This window comes from Aotus nancymaae, unplaced genomic scaffold (assembly GCF_030222135.1).
Source record: "Aotus nancymaae isolate 86718 unplaced genomic scaffold, 86718_ANA_hifiasm-v0.15.2.pri h1tg000095l, whole genome shotgun sequence".
Taxonomy (NCBI): domain Eukaryota; kingdom Metazoa; phylum Chordata; class Mammalia; order Primates; family Aotidae; genus Aotus; species Aotus nancymaae.
The window spans coordinates 2,436,765-2,456,736 of record NW_026988510.1 but is presented as its reverse complement, the minus strand read 5'-3'; the positions used below and the strand labels follow the sequence as shown (position 1 = coordinate 2,456,736).

At 61.1% G+C, this 19,972-nt stretch overlaps 1 protein-coding gene across 1 annotated transcript in view; it reads left to right on the top strand.

Moving 5' to 3' along the window:
- JPH3 (junctophilin 3) overlaps positions 1–19,972 on the top strand; it is a 111,349-nt gene that overhangs the window by 86,195 nt on the left and 5,182 nt on the right. The window contains exons 3-4 of the mRNA XM_012466073.3: positions 13,733–13,857; positions 16,737–17,617. Of these exons, the coding sequence (XP_012321496.1) occupies positions 13,733–13,857; positions 16,737–17,617 (1,006 nt within the window). The remainder of the gene's footprint in view (positions 1–13,732; positions 13,858–16,736; positions 17,618–19,972) is intronic.

The window sequence follows — 19,972 nt, the reverse complement described above, 5'->3', positions numbered from 1 at the left end:
CTGTGGTCCAGTGATGGAGGGTGCTGTCGTCCATTGATGGAGGGGGCTATGGTCCAGGGATGGAGGGGATGTGGTCCATTGATGGAGGGGGCTGTGGTCCATTGATGGGAGGGTGGTCCTGTGCTGGAGGGGGCTGTGGTCCAGTGCTGGTGGGAACTGTGGTCCAGTGATGGAGAGGGCTGTGGTCCAGTGATGGAGGGGGCTGTGGTCCAGTGCTGGTGGGGGCTGTGGTCTAGTGATGGAGAGGACTGTGGTCCAGTGATGGAGGGTGCTGTCGTCCATTGATGGAGGGGTCTATGGTCCAGGGATGGAGGGGATGTGGTCCATTGATGGAGGGGGCTGTGGTCCATTGATGGGAGGGTGGTCCTGTGCTGGAGGGGGCTGTGGTCCAGTGCTGGTGGGAACTGTGGTCCAGTGATGGAGGGGGCTGTGGTCCAGTGCTGGTGGGAAATGTGGTTCAGTGATGGAGGGGGCTATGGTCCTGTGATGGAAGGAGCTGTGATCCAGTGATGTAGGGGGCTGTGGTCCTGTGATGGAGGGGGCTGTGGTCCAGTGCTGGTGGGGGCTGTGGTCCAGTGCTGGTGGGGGCTGTGGTCCAGTGATGGAGGGGGCTGTGGTCCAGTGATGGAGGGGGCTGTGGTCCAGTGATGGAGGGGGCTGTGGTCCAGTGCTTGTGGGGGCTGTGGTCTAGTGATGGAGAGGACTGTGGTCCAGTGATGGAGGGTGCTGTGGTCCATTGATGGAGGGGGCTATGGTCCAGGGATGGAGGGGATGTGGTCCATTGATGGAGGGGGCTGTGGTCCATTGATGGGAGGGTGGTCCTGTGCTGGAGGGGGCTGTGGTCCAGTGCTGGTGGGAACTGTGGTCCAGTGATGGAGGGGGCTGTGGTCCAGTGCTGGTGGGAAATGTGGTTCAGTGATGGAGGGGGCTATGGTCCAGTGCTGGTGGGAACTGTGGTCCAGTGATGGAGAGGGCTGTGGTCCAGTGATGGAGGGGGCTGTGGTCCAGTGCTGGTGGGGGCTGTGGTCTAGTGATGGAGAGGACTGTGGTCCAGTGATGGAGGGTGCTGTCGTCCATTGATGGAGGGGGCTATGGTCCAGGGATGGAGGGGATGTGGTCCATTGATGGAGGGGGCTGTGGTCCATTGATGGGAGGGTGGTCCTGTGCTGGAGGGGGCTGTGGTCCAGTGCTGGTGGGAACTGTGGTCCAGTGATGGAGGGGGCTGTGGTCCAGTGCTGGTGGGAAATGTGGTTCAGTGATGGAGGGGGCTATGGTCCTGTGATGGAAGGAGCTGTGATCCAGTGATGTAGGGGGCTGTGGTCCTGTGATGGAGGGGGCTGTGGTCCAGTGCTGGTGGGGGCTGTGGTCCAGTGCTGGTGGGGGCTGTGGTCCAGTGATGGAGGGGGCTGTGGTCCAGTGATGGAGGGGGCTGTGGTCCAGTGATGGAGGGGGCTGTGGTCCAGTGCTTGTGGGGGCTGTGGTCTAGTGATGGAGAGGACTGTGGTCCAGTGATGGAGGGTGCTGTGGTCCATTGATGGAGGGGGCTATGGTCCAGGGATGGAGGGGATGTGGTCCATTGATGGAGGGGGCTGTGGTCCATTGATGGGAGGGTGGTCCTGTGCTGGAGGGGGCTGTGGTCCAGTGCTGGTGGGAACTGTGGTCCAGTGATGGAGGGGGCTGTGGTCCAGTGCTGGTGGGAAATGTGGTTCAGTGATGGAGGGGGCTATGGTCCAGTGCTGGTGGGAACTGTGGTCCAGTGATGGAGAGGGCTGTGGTCCAGTGATGGAGGGGGCTGTGGTCCAGTGCTGGTGGGGGCTGTGGTCTAGTGATGGAGAGGACTGTGGTCCAGTGATGGAGGGTGCTGTCGTCCATTGATGGAGGGGGCTATGGTCCAGGGATGGAGGGGATGTGGTCCATTGATGGAGGGGGCTGTGGTCCATTGATGGGAGGGTGGTCCTGTGCTGGAGGGGGCTGTGGTCCAGTGCTTGTGGGGGCTGTGGTCCAGTGATGGAGAGGGCTGTGGTCCAGTGCTGGTGGGAAATGTGGTTCAGTGATGGAGGGGGCTATGGTCCTGTGATGGAAGGAGCTGTGATCCAGTGATGTAGGGGGCTGTGGTCCTGTGATGGAGGGGGCTGTGGTCCAGTGCAGGTGGGGGCTGTGGTCCAGTGCTGGTGGGGGCTGTGGTCCAGTGATGGAGGGGGCTGTGGTCCAGTGATGGAGGGGGCTGTGGTCCAGTGATGGAGGGGGCTGTGGTCCAGTGCTTGTGGGGGCTGTGGTCTAGTGATGGAGAGGACTGTGGTCCAGTGATGGAGGGTGCTGTGGTCCATTGATGGAGGGGGCTATGGTCCAGGGATGGAGGGGATGTGGTCCATTGATGGAGGGGGCTGTGGTCCATTGATGGGAGGGTGGTCCTGTGCTGGAGGGGGCTGTGGTCCAGTGCTGGTGGGAACTGTGGTCCAGTGATGGAGGGGGCTGTGGTCCAGTGCTGGTGGGAAATGTGGTTCAGTGATGGAGGGGGCTATGGTCCTGTGATGGAAGGAGCTGTGATCCAGTGATGTAGGGGGCTGTGGTCCTGTGATGGAGGGGGCTGTGGTCCAGTGCAGGTGGGGGCTGTGGTCCAGTGCTGGTGGGGGCTGTGGTCCAGTGATGGAGGGGGCTGTGGTCCAGTGATGGAGGGGGCTGTGGTCCAGTGATGGAGGGGGCTGTGGTCCAGTGCTTGTGGGGGCTGTGGTCTAGTGATGGAGAGGACTGTGGTCCAGTGATGGAGGGTGCTGTGGTCCATTGATGGAGGGGGCTATGGTCCAGGGATGGAGGGGATGTGGTCCATTGATGGAGGGGGCTGTGGTCCATTGATGGGAGGGTGGTCCTGTGCTGGAGGGGGCTGTGGTCCAGTGCTGGTGGGAACTGTGGTCCAGTGATGGAGGGGGCTGTGGTCCAGTGCTGGTGGGAAATGTGGTTCAGTGATGGAGGGGGCTATGGTCCTGTGATGGAAGGAGCTGTGATCCAGTGATGTAGGGGGCTGTGGTCCTGTGATGGAGGGGGCTGTGGTCCAGTGCTGGTGGGGGCTGTGGTCCAGTGCTGGTGGGGGCTGTGGTCCAGTGCTGGTGGGGGCTGTGGTCCAGTGATGGAGAGGGCTGTGGTCCAGTGATGGAGGGGGCTGTGGTCCAGTGATGGAGAGGGCTGTGGTCCTGTGATGGAGGGGGCTGTGGTCCAGTGCTGGTGGGGGCTGTGGTCCAGTGATGGAGGGGGCTGTGGTCCAGTGCTTGTGGGGGCTGTGGTCCAGTGATGGAGAGGGCTGTGGTCCAGTGTTGGGGGCGGGAGCTGTGGTCCCGTGATGGAGGGAGCTGTGGTCCTGTGATGGAGAGGGCTGTGATCCAGTGATGGAGGGGGCTGTGGTCCTGTGATGGTGGGGGTCGTGGTCAGTGATGGAGGGGGCTGTGGTCCAATGATGAGGGGCTGTGGTCCAGTGCTGGTGGGGACTGTGGTCCAGTGATGGAGGGGACTGTGGTCCAGTGATGGGGGTGCTGTGATACAGTAATGGGGGTGGCTGTGGTCCTGTGATGATGGGAGCTTTGGTTCCATGGTAGTGGGGGCTGTGGTCCAGTGGTGGTGCGAGTTTTGGTTCCATGGTAGTGGGGGCTGTGGTCCAGTGGGGAAGAATATGGCTTCGGGGCTTTTCGGTCTCTCCATTCTACAGATGGAGAGACTGAGGCTGTAGGGGGCCAGCAAGCAGCCCAGGTTCCTCTGCAGATGAAGGACTGGGGCCAGCCAGGGCTGGCGCTGCAGGTCCTGAGCCATCTGCTGACTTCCAGTCTCCTGCCAGGGATGTCCCCACCTTCCTGGCCCCTGTGATCATGGCAGGTGAAGCCCTCAATGCAGAGGCTGTGTCTGACGCTGTGTGGCCCTTTTCCCAGCCAAGTTTCTCTGGAAACTTCCCTGCCCCTCTCTGTGCCCCGAGCAGGTTGCCCCGGAGTCTCGGGGTGCTCTCCCTCTGTCTTGGGGGTTCCGAGAATTTCAGGGTAGGGACAGCGTGTGAGAAAGGCAGGAACCAGGGAGTGTGAGGGCCCTCTTGTGCCTCTGGCCCCCACTTCTGTGACTAATGAGCCCTCGAACACCTGTTAAGAGGCAGGTTCCGACTCTGGGGGGCTGGGCAGGGCCTGTGTATCTGCATTTCTGGCCAGCTCCTAGTGTGAACAGCCTGGCTGGGGCAACCTCAGCACAAGATCCTTCCCTGGGGCCTCAAGGCCTCTGGCTCCCGGCTGCGGTTTCCCCTCCCCTCCTCCTCTTAGTATCTTCTTCCTCGTTCAGGTGAAAACTGGGTGGGAGGTGGCCTGCCCTAGTGAGTGGCTGGGCCTGGCACTGAGCTGGCTACTGCCTCTGCCCACTCCTTGCCGAGCAACGCTGGAAAGCAGGGCCTGGGGATCCTAAGTCCGGCCTTCTGAGGGCTGACCAGCCTGTTGGGGGGCCTGCGGATCCCGCCTCCAGGCCTGCGTCTTCCTCTGGGCACCTGTGGGGGACAGGGCAGCCGCACACCTAGCCCAGGGCGTGGCCTCCAGGGTTGCCTTGGCGACAGCACCTGAGGAGGAGGAGGCTTGCCCGGGGCCCGCTGCCTTCCCTGTCTTCAGTAAGGCAGGAGGCTGGCTTCCTCTGGCGGAGGTGGCAGCGGCTCTCCTCCTTTGCCTTGGAGCCTGGTTTACTCTGGGCATCCCTGAGCCACCACGTTGCTGGGATGGGCTGGAATGGAGGGTCTGAGGGTGGCTTCAGCGCCGGCGATGATGGCCAGGGAGGAAGCGCTGCAGGAGTGGAGGGGCTCTGTGCCCGGGAAGGAAGTGGTGTGTGGCTGTGCCAGTGTCCCTGGGCTGCTAGAGCCAAGCACCCCCGCCTGGGGGCTTCAGCTGCAGCATGGTTCCCTCACAGTCTGGAGGTCTGAGGTCCGAGACTGGGGGTTGGCGGGGCCGGTGCCTTCCAAGGGCCCGGAGCGGGGACCAGGTCCAGGCTGCGTTCCTCCGCTTGTAGCCGGGGGTCCCTCGCATCCTCCCTCAGGGCATGTCTGTGTCCAGATCTCTCCTTTCAGGATAACATGACAGCATCCTGACCACCCCAGTCCCCAGTGTCACCTTACCACGTAGAGAACCCTTCGGGCCAGCTGCCGTGTTTCCTGGTTCTGAGCGTGGAAGCGCGCTTAGGGGATGTGGCCCCAGGGCACTCCTGGGGGGTTCCCCGCCCGCTTCTCTGTCTCGGAGGGCCTTTCTTCTGCCCTGGCACGGAATGTTGCAGCTAAGGCAGGAACAGAACATGGTCTGTGAGCGCCACGTGTAAGGTAGCCCTGCTCGGGGGCAGCCGAGCAGCCTGGACTGTCCTTTCAGCTTTCTCTACTCGAATGTAGCGCGTTTTACTGTAAAACACAGAAACAGTGTGAAATGCAACAGTCGTCTCCTGTTTATACGGACGCCCATCGTACCAGATAAGAGCCCGCCCTAATGTCCTCGTCTTAGCTCGGTCACGTCTGTAAGACCCTGTCCCTGAACAAGGTCCCAGTTGTGGGCGCCGGGGGCAGACGCCAACCGTCTGTTTTAGGGGACATGGTTCAGCCTGTCATGTGTGCACCCTCCCTGGTAGAGCTGAAAGTTCTTTCTGCAGTGAGAAGAAAAACCCATTTTAAAATAAAGACTGTCCACCATGCCTTTGGGTGCGGCCGCCTGCTGGTCTGATTTGCCACATGGGGACCGTGCGCCCCTGGGCTGGAGATGCTGACGCCACCCCTTCCCCCTGGTGTGATGCTGGGTGTCTCCTTTCCTTTCCACGGCCTTGTTCCTCTTGTCTGTGAAGTGGGCAATGTGGAGATTTGGCCTTCCCCCCATGCTCCCTCGGTCTGGCCCCAACCCGCCACGTCAGCGCTACCCACTCAGTGGTCTCTGTCAGTCTGTAAATGTAACCAGCTCCTCCATCTCCAGCCTGGAGTCTGCACTCCCGTGCAGCCAGCGTCCCCTGCAGTGGGTATGGGCAGGGAGACAGGTAGGTGGGGGGAGCGTGGAATGGGAGGGGGAGTCAGAGTCTGGAGGACCTTCTGAGACTCCCTGAGAAGCCTCCAGAGGGTCCCCGGGTAAAGCCTGTTTCTCCTCAATGATGTCACTCCCCTTTAAAAATGTAAGGCTGGATGCAGTGGCTCATGCTTATAAACCCAGCACTTTGGGAGGCTGAAGTGGGAGGGTTCATTGAGACCAGCCTGGGCAACATAGCGAGATCCCCTCTGTACAAAAAAATGCAAATATTAGCCTGGCACAGTGGCACGTGCCTGCGGACTCTCTGTCCGTTACATAAAAGGCCTCTCTGGGAGACGCCGTGGCACTGACCACACCACGGCTGGCCGGCCTCTGCCCCAAGAAAACCCAAGGCCAGACTTCGTAAAGGACGGAGACGTGGGTGTGGCGCCCTCACCTGTCCAGTGTGGTCGGACTCGACGCCACTTCCCCAGGGCCCCAGGCAAGTAGCTCAAGGCTGGCCTTGAGTTTTCTCATCTGCAAAATGGGGGTCTTACATTCCTCACTGTTGGAAACAGGTGCTCGGTGCCGCAAAGAAAAATCAGCCCTGAGACAAAGGATCTCTCGGCAAGCAGTTTTTGCTTGCTGGACTGCAGAAAGGGTACCCTTGTTAGCCATCATGCCATGAAAGTACGAGGAACAAAGGCAGACACATTTCTCCCTTACACACGTGAGGTTGTCCTAACTGCTGTGTCTGATCTTTGTTGGCTGGAGCCAGACCTCAGAGTCCAAACTAAAACCCAATCGACTGACAACTGAAAATTCAATTAAACAGGTAAGGGGCATAGGCGGGGAGCTGGGACGTGCCTGTGAGCACATCCAGCACAGATATCTTGGTTAACGTACAAGGTCATAGAACGTACGATGTGCTTCTAAGCATGGCATGTTCAACAGCTACGCAGGATAGGGCTTAACAAAGTTATCAGCACACTTACGATTTATTCTTTAACAAGAAAGGAAACTTGAAAGAGGACCTTTTCTACTTCCCACACTCATGGAGCTGGGGGTGGGTCACATTGCAAATGGGTGCAGAGGGCCGGAGCACAGCCAGGCTGTCCACCAGGGCTCTGCGGAGGGGCTGTGGGCGTGTCTCCTGCAGCCATGTGACGCTCAGTCCCCACCCAAGGAGGAGCAGTAAATGTGATTCCCACTGAAGCTAAAAGCTGAGTTGTCTGCTGTCAGCCTCATCGAGGACTGAGTGGATGAGGGCTTTTCTGGGACGCAGATGCTGAGTTCTCATCCACGACATCCCGTGTATTGATAATTATTGAGACGCATTAGTCTGGGGCTGCAGGCATTAATAATGCATTAAAAGGGTAAGTGCACCAGCCAGCTGCCTGGGAGGGCAGGCGTTTGCACAAAGGGGGATCGGGCTGCATTTGCTTCTTCCTGAACTCTGGCTGTCACCCGCCAGCTTCCCTCCAAGGAACGTGCAGTGATGGGCTCTGCCCTGAGGATTCGGGGTCCCCCGAGGCCCCCCTGCTCACAGCCAGGAGACCCACAGAGAGTGTCTGCACTGGGGCAGGCCGGGCTTCGGGAGCTTGCAGCAGCAACCCGCCTCAATTTGGGGCACTCGGAGGCTTGAGGGAGAGGTGTCCTCACGGAGAGGGGACTGAGCCAGGCGGAAAGGACAGAGACTGCCTGAAAAGAGAGAGTTTCTCAGGAGCAGAAGGGCCAGAGGCATTCATGGCCAGCCAGTTCCGTGAGCCCAGCCTTTCATAAGCACTGAGGACCCCACAGGCCAGAGCTCCTGTACTGAGATGACCCCTGAGGTTCCGTGTAGCTTCGGAGCACCGCCTTCAATAGCAGAGGAGGGCGCGGCAGTGGAAGTGCCACAGACACGCATCCCTGTGAGAGCTCTGTGCCTTCATCTGTGCCCCCTGACGGTGCCAGTCATATATAGGACCTTCCTCCAGCTGCGCACCCTGGGGCCACAGCATCGACTCGGGCCGCCCCCGCTCCCCTGCCTCTGCAAAGCTTCCGAGAGCCGCCCTGGCAGACCATAGGTGCCCACGGCCCCTCGGAGTTCTTGCCAGGGTGTTAAAGCCTGGTCTTAGGAGAGCGAGTTCGTGCTGATCCACTCCCGGTTTCTTGTCCCTGGATCTGGCAGCCTAGGGATGGATCCTGAGCTCCCTTCTGGACCCTGTTGGCCAAATCCTGCTGGGAGCCCTGACCAGAGCCAGCCCAGCGCCTCCCTGGAGAGTGCGGGGACCTGCCCTTGTGTTGCTTTGGTCCCACAAGGGGAGCCAGGGAGATCCTGGGACGCAAGTCTCATGTCGAGAGGTCACCATGGGGGTCTTCCAGCAGGAAGGGCTGCTTGGTCTCTGCCAAGAGGGCAAAGGTCACCTCTGTAGGCCCTGGAGGGAAGGTCAGGCCCTCAGCTCTGTCTGCCCGCGTTCCTTTACCCTGCGTCTCCAGTCCTGTTCTTTCTGGCTCTGGCCTCGCCACGGGATGCTGCCCTGCTGAGAGTCCGGCCTTCTGGGTCCTGGCCTCCCTCCGACCCTGGCTGCAGGAGGTTGGGGTTTCCTGAAACGGTGCCTGGAAGACCCCTGGCTTTTACATTTCACCTTGAACCACCCTAGACTGTTGTCGTCTCTCGGATGAGGCAGTGGCCTCCACAGAGTCTCCCACGGCCACGGTCCTCCCAGTTAGGTGGCCCTTCGGACCCTTCAGGACTCAGCAGAGCGCCCTCCCCTAGGCTCGCAGTCTCCACGGGGTTGGCCACCAGGGGCTGTCCGTACCCACTCACCCTGCTGGGGTCCTCCTGACCTGCCGGAGCCTGCTCTCTAGATCCACGCTTCCGTGCTGCACGGCTGCCTGGGGTGCCTGCCGGAGATGAACCTGCAAGAGGGGAGGATGGCAGGGCTGGGTGGGGAGAGGCTGCTGGGGGTCTTTAGATGGAACTGAGTTAAGGAGCTCGGGATGAGGCCTTCCTGGATTATCCGGGTGTTCTGACAAGGGAAGAGGCGGGACCCAGACACTAGGGAGGAGGCGGCATGGCGACAGAGGCAGAGGCGGGCGTGAGGCGGCCACAAGCCACGTCAAGAGCCCCTAGAAGCTGGGAGAGGCAGGAAGGAGCCTCCCCCGAGCCTCTGGAAGGAGCATGGCCCTGCTGACACTGGTGGCACATCCAGAACTGTGAGGAGAAACCTCTCTGTGGTTTAGGTACCCGGCGTGTGGTCACGTGCAGCCGCTGCAGGAGACTCGCGCCCTCACCACCCAGACAGCGAGCCTCACCGGGCTGGCACCTGCTGCCCAGGGAAGAGGGGCCTGATGCTGCACCGGTCTGTGTCTGCCTCTCACCAGGCCCCAAGAGAAATGTCGCCTGTGACCGCCTGTGTGTCGTCAGGGTGAGAAAGAATCCATCAGGGATGCGGGCTCTCTGAGATGCATCTGGGATCCCTGCAACGGAGGGTGGCACTCTGGCCCAGAACCTGCCTGGGACCCACCTGGCTGCATCTGAATCAGGAAGGGCCCATGGAGATTTCAGGCGCTCCAGTGACCTGGGGATGGGTGTTTAATCTCTTCTGGGTCCTGGCCAGCCAGCGTCTATTGCTTGGTAACAAGAGGGAGCCCCATGTCAGGGGAAATCCTGCCCCCAGCCCCGGGGTAGGCTTGGAGGCTCAGGTCAGTTCTACTTGGAAGGGAAGGTCCAGGCTGCGTTGAGCTGACCCCTGGGAACCCAAAGATGGGGATGTGGGCAGGGCCAGAGCCACCATCCGGTAGCTGTGAGGCCCCTGTGGGGCTCGGAACCACCTGCGTGGCCGAGGTGGAGTCTTCATGCCTGTTTGTCATTTGCCCATGAGGAGTGATGCTCACTGCTGTGCCTGACTTGGGATTGTCACACGTGTGGAATGGGCCCTCTGGAAAGCTAAGGGCCATCCCCCAGTGCCAGCTATCACATGAGATGTGTGAAAGACCCCTGACCCCAGGGAGGAGGCTTTCCAGCTGGCGGGGAGTGGGTGAGGGCCAGTAGGAGGTGAGCGGTCACTCCAGGCCTCATCAGGAGCCAGCTCAGCTTAGATGCCCTCTCTTGCAGGAAGCTGTCATCACTTTGCAGTCCTGCTCACCCAGCTGCCCTGCTCACCTGCTCCTCCGGCTCTCCCCAGCCTGGGGGTGGTTCTCCAGGACAGGGGCGCCTCCGAGCCCCCTCGTCCACCCAGCACAGTCTTGGCTCCCTGCAGCCCTCACTGCACCCCATCTTCTCATCACGCTTCCTTGCTCACTGGGGCCCCTGGAGCAGCAATCAGCACAGTCCTTAGCCGTGTCAGATAAAGGCAGGGTCAATGGGAGGGGTCCAAGGCGAAGCCCCAGGCCCGCTCTGGCCCCTGGGTCATCAGCACAGGTGGCAGCTGGGAGCACAGGGGCTGTGAAGACCTGAAATGGAGGGTCTGGGACTCGCGTCTTCCTGTGGACCTGAGCCAGGGAGCTGCCCCTGAGTGAGGGGAACAAGGAGCCATCAGTGGTGGGGAAAACCACGTTCTGACTTGGGCTGGGCCATGGGGGGCAGGGACCCCACTGTGGGGTTGTGGGCTGTGGGTTCTTGTGGCCCCTCTTCCAGCAGGCAGGGAGAGCCAGGGCGCAGCAGGTGCGGTGCTGGCAGGGCAGGAACCCTCAGCTCAGGGGTCGAGGAGGAGGAGGAGGAGGGCTGTGTGCCGTGAGCTTGTGGCAGGGCTGGTTCCCCTGGGGTGTGGGCGAGTGGACCTGGCGGGGGGACAGCGGGGTTGTGAAGTGGGCTCCTAGCAGAGTGGCCGTGCAGCAGGTGCAAGGGGGGTCGAGGTATGGGCTGAGAACTCTGGAGTTTGCCCCTTTGGTGGTCCTCCAAGGGAGGTCCCTGCACCAGTGGAGGCCACCAGCTCACCTGGGAGATTAAAATGCGGATTCCCAGGCCCCACGCAGACCTGGGGAATCAGACACTCCAGGGGTGGGTCAGGCCGTCTGGGTTTTATCTCATCCTACAAGTACCCTATTTCCAAATAAAGTCATATTCCCAGGTCTAGGAGGAATGAACATTTTGGGGGACACCATTTAATCCACTGCAGGTGCTGAGAGTGGAATTGGGGGGTCACCACAGGCCCCACCTGCCGCTCCCTCATGTATAGCTGTGGCCTCGTCTTCCATCGGCTATGGCTCTGTCCCCAGTACCGTCCACAGCAGAGGTGGCCTGGTAAATCCTGCAGTCTGCTCCCAGGTGGGAGGAGCCCCGGCGTCTGGCCTGGCCAGCGCACGGTCAGCAGTGGTCCGGGAACCAGGCCTCTTCTCACTGCCTGACTCTGGGTCACGGAGCAGGTCATGGGAGCCTCACACGTAGGGCCAGTCATGGCCAGAATCATCACCGTCTGTTCCCGGGGCAGGTTGCAAGAAAGGCAGGGTCACGAGGTGACCAGGTGGAGGTGTGGGCGCCCTGTGTGAGCTCTGACACCCTCCCCACCTGTGTCACCACGGCTTGACCCTCCCCAGGTGGGAGCCGCAGGCGTCAGGGGCCACTGGGGCGCCCGGCCGAGGCCTGGTGTCTCATTTATAGTGAACCTCTGCAGCGTGGCCGGGAGCTTCCTTCTCTGTGAGATACGCTCGTCTGGGTTTGTTATATTTTAGTGCTGGCACTGCGTCTTTTTATATATGTGTGAACGTATATATGTAAATACACGTATGATGTTGGTGAGTTAATGTTGGTGGTAGTTTTACTAAGCAAAGATGTGGGAACCCAATAGCGGGGCCCCTCTGGCGAGTTTCCCATTGACTGCCGTGTGCTGTGTGTGTGGCGGGGGCTCTGTGGTCCAGGTCTGAACGGCCTGGGAGGTGCAAGACCCCGTCTTCTCCAGGAGCTTCCCAGAATGTGAGAGACATTCACAAAGTACCACCCATCGCACGAGTCACGATCATTCTGGAAGGTGCCCTGGGACGGGCGTTTTCCTACTTGCCTTGGCTTTCGGGGCGCTCGAAGCCTGCTTTCCTTCCAGTCCTGGGCGATTCTCAGGAGGAGCTGGGAGTGCGCAGTCCCGGGAGCTGCTGCATGGCTGACCTCAGCTTCCGAGTCCAGGGCCAGCCGTGTTCAGAACACGCGCTTTTAGTTTTGGGGCATCGCAAATCCTTCTGGAATCTGATGAAAGCCATGGCGCCTCTACTTGTTGGGGGGATCATGCAGAAAACTTTGAGTACAGTTTCAGGGGACGCACAGACCACCCAAAGGCCTGGGATTGGAGCCCCCTCAAGATGCAGGGTGCACTCTCTGGCTCTTGGAACCCTGGTGTGGGGCATTCTCAGCAGCTTGCCTCATTTCCTGGACACACGTTCTTGGCTGTGGTTCTTATTACTCTCTGTATGTAAATATCATAGATGTATTTTCTTCTAGTAAAATCATTCCTGGTTAGCGCAGTGGAATTTTGAAAGGAGGAAGCCGTCTCAGCTGTGTGTGCTTCCCAGGGTTAGCCCATGCACTTGGAGTGACGGGTGTGGCAGAGATGGGAGGCTCAGGCTTCGTGGAAGCTGTCTGCGCCGTGCCAGGTGTGGGTGCTTGTGTTAATCCTCACCTCCAGGGTGATGGTGCTGGGAGGCGGGGCCTTTGGGAGCTGATGGGACGGAGGATAGAGCCTCATAGTGGGGATTATGCCCTGATAAAAGAGGCCCCAGAGAGTGCCCTCACCCCTCCTACCGTGTGACGACGCAGCAGGAAGGTGCTGTCCCAGACTCAGAAAGTGGGTCTTCTGCAGGCAGGAGAACAGGGAGAGAAAGTAATGTCTTCTGTTGACGAGCCGCCACAGCTGTGGTGCTTTGCTCCAGCCTGAACTAAGTCGGGAACCGTGAGCAGGAGGCCTCCTAGGCAGTCTGCTCAGAGGGGGGACTGGCATTGTGCCTCAGTCTGCCATGGCCACCAGCAGGCCCCCTTGGAGCCAGCACACCCAGGCCGCTGCGATGCACAGAGCCCCATGTTCTGTCTTTGGGGCATCGATCTAGGCCCTTGCTTTAAAGGGCAGGGAGAGGCCAGAGGGGTGGCCTGCCCAGCCACTGACAGGAACACTGGTGCCTCCATGGCACACATGGGTGTCAGCGTCATCCTTCAGCTGGGTGAGGAAAGTGCCCACCTGGCCAAGTCCCAGGGTTCCAAGTCAGAGCTGCTGCGATTACAGTCCCGCAGCCGGCGCTGGGGCAACAGCAGCAGCGCAGCGGCCTGTCGCCGTGTCCGCCCTGCGGGGTGGGGTCGTCCACGCCTGGACTCTTTCTGTGCATGTGCCTGTATTTGTTGATAATGAAAACAAAATGTTTTCTTTTTGAGAAAACCCAGGCTGGAGTGCAGTGACATGTTTTCGGCTCCCTGCAGCCTCCATCTCCTGGGTTCAAGATCTCCCGATCTTCCTGCCTCAGTCTCGCAAGTAGCTGGGACTACAGATGCACGCACAGCTAATTTCGTTATTTTGGTAAAGACGGGTTTTTGCCATGTTGCCTAGGCTGGTCGTGAACCCCTGAGGTCAAGGGATTGTCCCGCCTTGGCCCCTCAAAGTGCTAGGATTATAGGCATGAGCCACCACCCTCTGCCCAGAGATGTTTTCAAGCATGTCCCAGTGATTTTAACGAATGAACAAGGTCTGAGCCAAGTCTGTTGTTGGGGAGAGGGGGGAGTTGGCGTAGGACCTCCCCCCACCCCTGTCACCTGTGTTTCCTGTCCCCCTCACACTCCTCCCTGTCTCCCCCAGGACCTCCCACTCTCGGGCAAAGGCCGAGGCAGCCCTCACAGCGGCTCAGAAAGCCCAGGAGGAGGCGCGGATCGCCAGGATCACTGCCAAAGAGTTCTCCCCTTCCTTCCAGCACCGGGAAAACGGTGAGTCTCACCCAGCTTGACACTGGCATTGTGGGGAGCGGGGGGTGTGTGGATGGCCAGGCAGCCCTGGCAGCAGGTGCATCCTCCAGGGTGGGCAGGCTCAGATGGGCTTGGCCAAGCTGCTCCCTACCCGGTGTCCACCTCTCCCCCGGAAGGTATCTGTGCCAGGGCCTGGGCTGGCACCCCGGGATGCAGGACGTGTCTCGGCAGGTCTCTTCTGTTCCTGCAGCTGCAGCCTTGTGGCACCACGTGTCGCTTGCCAGCTGCCCCCAACAGTGAATGCCCTCGTGCCTGGCCTGTGCTGGCTGCCTGCCCTCCCCCAGTGTTGTTCTAGAAGCTTCTGTGATGAGGGGATTATCCTGTCTGTTGGGTCCAGCATGGCAGTCACTAGCTGGGTGTGCCTGGGGCGGGGGGCTGACTCTTGACCCGACTTTGATCTTCAGGACAGGATGAGGAGCCTAGCCTGGGGGCTGCTGGGCTTTCACCTGCCTGGAACCACCCCATTTTTCACCCAGGAGGCCAGCCCCCACTGTCTCTGGAGGGGACTGTCAACCTCCATTCCAAGGCCTTCTTTTCACCAGGCGAGGGCCAGTCCCTGCAGAGCCTGTGGCTGCAGCCTGGAGGTCAGGAGGATGAGCCCCACACCCCCGCCACCTCCGACAGCTTATGTTTCAGTGCATCACCTACACTCTCCTGGCCCCTCCAGACACAGACCCCAAAATGTCCAAGTGGGAGGGCCACAGCCCAAGTGCTGCTGTGGTCAGTGTCGTTCTGCGTGGAGCCATCGGTGTCCCTGTGGTCACTGGCGTCCTGTGCAGAGTCACCGTCAGTGTCTCTGGAGTCTCTGTCGGTCCCTGAATTTCCTTCTCCCTGGTGCTCCTACTTGTCTCCCCCATGATCACCTGCCTGGGCTGGGAGGTGGTGGGGCATATACTTGTGGGATACACACGTGTAGTGGGCATATGCATGTGGGGAGTGGGTGCAGTGCCACAGCAGGCGGCAGGAGGACTGAGTGTCAAGGCTGCAGCATGCAGGTGGCTCGAAGGCGCAGGAGTACCCACCCTGCATCTTCACCATGATGCTTGCAGGGATGTTATCTGCACCGGAGCTTTGTTTAGCGGAGGATGCCCTGCTGCTGGTGCTGGGAGTGCTGGCCAGCCAGGCCTGAGCTCTGTGCTGCTGTGGGTGGATGGCCTCATGGGCAAGGTCAGGGCCCCGCCGCCCCTCCTCCCCGCCCCCGGCAGGGCATGATACCTGAACGCGGGTCGCTCAGAAGCCCCATTCCGGCTGGGGAGCAGGTGTGATGTGGATGATCAGGGGTATCTGACAGGGCCGGGGTCCCCTCCACAGGGAAAGAGGTTGTAGGAGGGCCCAGGGCCGTGCATCAAGCAGTTCTACACGGCCCCTCCCTGGCCCCTTCCCTCCGCTGCTGCGGGGATACACAGCAGCCCGGCCCTGCAGCTGGGGAGTGACCACGCCGAGCAGTCATTGTGTGAGACCTCAGAGTGGCCCGCTCACACCCCTGTGTGACGGGGACGCAGACTCGGAGGACTGGCTACCCAGCCGGAGCCACACAGCTGCGCCCAGGGCCATAGCCTCACTCTGCTCAACACTGCCTCTTAGACCCCGAAGCAGGAAGACACAGCATGCCCCAACTCTGCCTGCTGACATCTTTCTACAAGTGGAGCGCCTAGCCCCCGCCCCTCTGAGGGTAGCCGAGTCTCCCTGTTCTCGCCGGCCCAAAGTTCAGAGACTCGGGCTCCAGCCCCGGGCAGGCCTCTGAGACCTCCACCCTGAGCGGGAAGACACCCACATGCACACACAGCTCCGCACTGTTTTGGCACCAGCAGGACAGGGATGCGGGGGGTGGGGGCGTCCAGCTGATCTGTGCTGAGCCTAGGAGCTTGCTTGAGATGAACGTGGAACTGTTCCTTGACGGGTAAGAAACACCTCATTCTTGAGTTTCTCTGAATGGAATAAAGTTCAGCGTGGCTCCCGCTTCGCTGTCTGGGCGGGAAATGAGATCCCAGTATTGTTCTTGGTTCGCGCCCCCTGTAGGGGAGTCCCAGAGCTCCAGAGAAGTCTCGGGGCTGGTTCTATGATGCCGCCCCTCCCTGTCCAGGCCCCGGGGTCAGGGCTGCCAGGGACTGGGCCACTAGCAGACAACAGGGACACTGCTGGCTACAGAGCTGTCCCCTAGGTCCTGTGGTGGCCTCCCGTTCCGAGGAGGCCCCTGCCGCTCTCTGGAGACCAGGGCTTCTCGACTCCCTGTAGGGAAGGGGAGCCCAGCCCCAAGACTCGAGGCCCCAGCAGCCTCACACGGCTCAGGGGGGGCGTGCAGGGGGAGCAAAGCGGGCTCCTAGGCTCTCACGCTGGCCCTGGCACCGGCTGTTTCTCCGCAAGGCTGTTCCAGCACCCTAAGCCACAGTCCCAGGCAAGTAACGGTGTCAGCGGCCTTACTGTGACAGCTCGGCCCCCCAGGCAGGTCGTCAGTTAGGGCAAGGGGTTTCCTCTCACCCTCAGGACAGGCAAATCAGGGCCGGTGGGACCCAAATTCACACCCCATTGTCCTCGAGTGCTTTCCAAGCCATGAATCTCCCTCGTAGTCTGGGAGCTGCTGCCTGCCCCTCCTCTTGTGGTCTGGGGCCAGCCTGTCTTCCTCTAAGTGTCCGTGGGGTGGGGAGACCACAGAGGGCTTTGGGAGCCACGGTCCCCAGTCCCCTCCTTTTGCCTGCAGTGTTTCAATGAGTGGGAAGCATCTGCTGCCGCAAGGTTCTGCCTGGCGCCCTGGCCGGGGGACCTGCATCCTCACAGGTGACTCACCCTTGCTGCAGAACATGCAGGGTGACCCCGTCCGCTGTTGTCTCGTCCCCCAACAGGGCTGGAGTATCAGAGGCCGAAGCGTCAGACCTCCTGCGACGACATTGAGGTGCTGTCGACCGGGACGCCCCTGCAGCAGGAGAGCCCCGAGCTGTACCGCAAAGGCACCACCCCCTCCGACCTGACCCCCGACGACAGCCCCCTGCAGAGCTTCCCCGCCAGCCCCGCAGCCACCCCGCCGCCCGCGCCTGCCGCCAGGAACAAGGTCGCCCACTTCTCGCGGCAGGTGTCAGTGGACGAGGAGCGGGGTGGGGACATCCAGATGCTCCTGGAGGGCCGGGCCGGGGACTGCGCCCGCAGCAGCTGGGGCGAGGAGCAGGCTGGGGGCTCCAGGGGCGTCCGCAGCAGCGCCCTGCGCGTGGACGATCTCCGTGCCCGAGGCTTGGGCCGCAAGCAGCCTGGGAACCCCAAGCCGCGGGAGCGGCGGACGGAGTCGCCCCCCGTATTCGCGTGGACTTCCCAGCACCGGGCCAGTAACCACAGCCCCGGGGGCGCCAGGCTGCTGGAGCTGCAGGAGGAGAAGCGGAGCAACTACAGGCTGGAGATGAAGCCCCTGCTGAGGATGGAGGCGCAGGAGGCACAGCCCCAGAAAAGACGCTACAGCAAGGGCGGGGCCTGTCGGGGCTCGGGGGATGACCACCGCCCTGACGACCGGGGCTTCGGGGTGCAGAGACTGCGGTCCAAGGCCCAGAACAAGGAGAACTTCAGGCCGGCCTCCTCTGCGGAGCCCGCGGTGCAGAAACTGGCGAGCCTGCGGCTGGGCGGTGGGGCCGAGCCCCGGCTGCTGCGCTGGGACCTGACCTTCTCCCCGCCCCAGAAGTCCTTGCCTGTCGCGCTCGAGTCTGACGAGGAGAACGGGGATGAGCTCAAGTCCAGTACGGTGAGTGGGCGGCCACTGGGCTGACCCCAGGGGAGGCAGCAACCGCTCCACTGATCTGCGGTTTCCTGAGGTTTCCAGCAAGGGCACCGCTCCTCTGTTCCTCTGCAGGGGTGGAGCAGGGTGGGGCATGCTGGGTGGGGTGGCCCTGAGGTTACTGGCAAGTTTACCTGGGAGGCTGGCACCCTCCCCTAGGCAAGCCCTGTAGGGGCAGGTGTCACCCCTCTTTCCTTGAGGGGACTGCCCTGGGCTGTTCTCTAGAAAGCACACGAATCTCCTGAGTTCCAGACAGTGTGGAACCCCTGGGCTCCCCGAAACTTCCTCAGCCCCAGCTGCTCAGGAGAGTGTGGCTGGTCAGTAACCTTGGGCTTTGGACCTTGAGCTCACTGCTTGAGTGTTGTGTCCTGGACAGGAACTCAGAGGCCTAGAAACAGCTGGGGATGGGGCTGGCCCCAGGGCTGGGAGTCAGGTCAGACGCCCAGGGGTGGGGGGACTGCCAGTCATGTTTTATCTCACCTGTGGCATTGCGCTTGGAGCCAGCTCCTACGTGAGGTGCCCTGTGTGTGTGACTCCCCCTGAGCCTCACCCAGCACCCCTGCCCCACCACCCTAATTCACACCTCCAGGGCAGGTGGCTTGGAGGGAAGAACACCAACCCCTTGGGCTACACTTGGTGTGTGGGGCTGGGGGTCCTGGTGCCTCGCACAGGGCTGACCTCCCCTTGAAGGGACCCTCACCCTGCGAATCCCATTCTGCAGCTACATATGGTGGCTACGTAGAGTCAGCACATGGCCAGGCCCTCACCCACTAGGGCTCTGCCTGCCCGTGGCGGCCCAGGCAGTGCTTTGTGCCTTGGTTCTGGGTGCTGAACGTAAGTGCTGCAAGCACCTTGGGTATGAGGATGTCGGGGACTGTCTGCATGGGGTGCTCAGGGGCGCCACTGGTAGGTTTATTGTCGACCTATTGAGAGGCCCATCTCGGCCGCTCCTGGGAACCACTGTGCATGTCTGCCTTGCTGTCTGGTTCCTAAGATGCCTCCCCTCCCCCAAATGCCCACAGAGAACAGCCCCTGTGCTCCTGCGGGGACCGAAATACCAGCTCACACTTGCAACTTGATTTTCCCCATCACAGCCAGAGACTTGTGCACGTGGTTATTTTAGGAACAGCCAAGTGATGGGCAGGGTGGGAGGTGTAGGGATGGGTTCTATTTTTAGCCTGCTTAATGCACTGGTACTTGTGGGTGCTTTTAAATGAACCTCCCTGGGGTCAGTGCGTGAGCTGGGGACAAGTGCCAAGCTGGCCTCTGGGGTTTGTTAGCTATGGGACACCCAGGGTGCTGCATGCTGGGTGTCCTGCCCATTCTCCAGCTGGGGCTCACTTCGGGTTCCTGTCAGCCGCAGCATCGTGTTCCAGCTGAGCTCCTTGGAGGTGGCCGCCCTGGGGCACCTGGTGCTGGTGCAAAAATGTTTCCCTCACCCCCTCTCCCACACCTTGGGGGCTGTGTCTTCTGCCAGGTCTAAGGGAGATGGGGTGGAGAGGCACGTCACTGCTAAGCACTATCCCAGGCCCTGTCTGTGGGAAGGAGGAGGGGCCTGTACCAGCAAGTGTCCATGTCAGGGGACAGGTGTTGGGGCAGTCAGGTGCCAGGCTGGGCTCTGAGTACCTTCAGTCACCCCTCGTAGGGCACAGCTCTCTGCCCTGTCTCCCCTGGGCCACCAACAAGGTCTGGGGAGCTGTCTTCTGGCCATCCCCTTCCACCATTCCCAGGCCACCAGCGGCCACGTGCTGCAGAGCTCACAAGGGTCTGGCTCTCATCCACTGGCCCCCCACAAGCAGAGGGGTCATGGGTCCCACTGGCCACAGATGGGCTCGGGATTCTGGCCCACACAGGGTCCTGGCAATTCAGGGTAAAGTTCCTCGGGAGGGATGCAGACGTTCTCCCTACAGCTCTGCCGGTGAGTGAACTCTGTGGCCCCGGCTCAGTTTCCCTCTCGGTGAAATGATGGGTGTGACCAGATTCTGGGGTCCAGGATCAGGGGATGGCTCGGGAGACAAGGCCTCCCTCCTGCAAGCAGTCACACCCTCACCCACAGCGTGCACACCTGCTTCCTGACCCAGACCATGGACTGGACTGGGGCTGGCAGAATAGGTACCCCTGACCACTCCACTCCATCCCGCTCCCCAACTGCAGGCCAACCAGCACCCCGGCCCTTCCTCCGAGCTGGGGTGGGGGGCCTTGCTCCAGGAGTGGCATCAGTGGGCAGGGCTGGGCCCTTGCCTGCCCCATGTGGGCTGACCTGACCCAACCAAGTTGTCACAAGGCCCAAGATTCACAGTGCACCTCCCTGAGGTCATCATG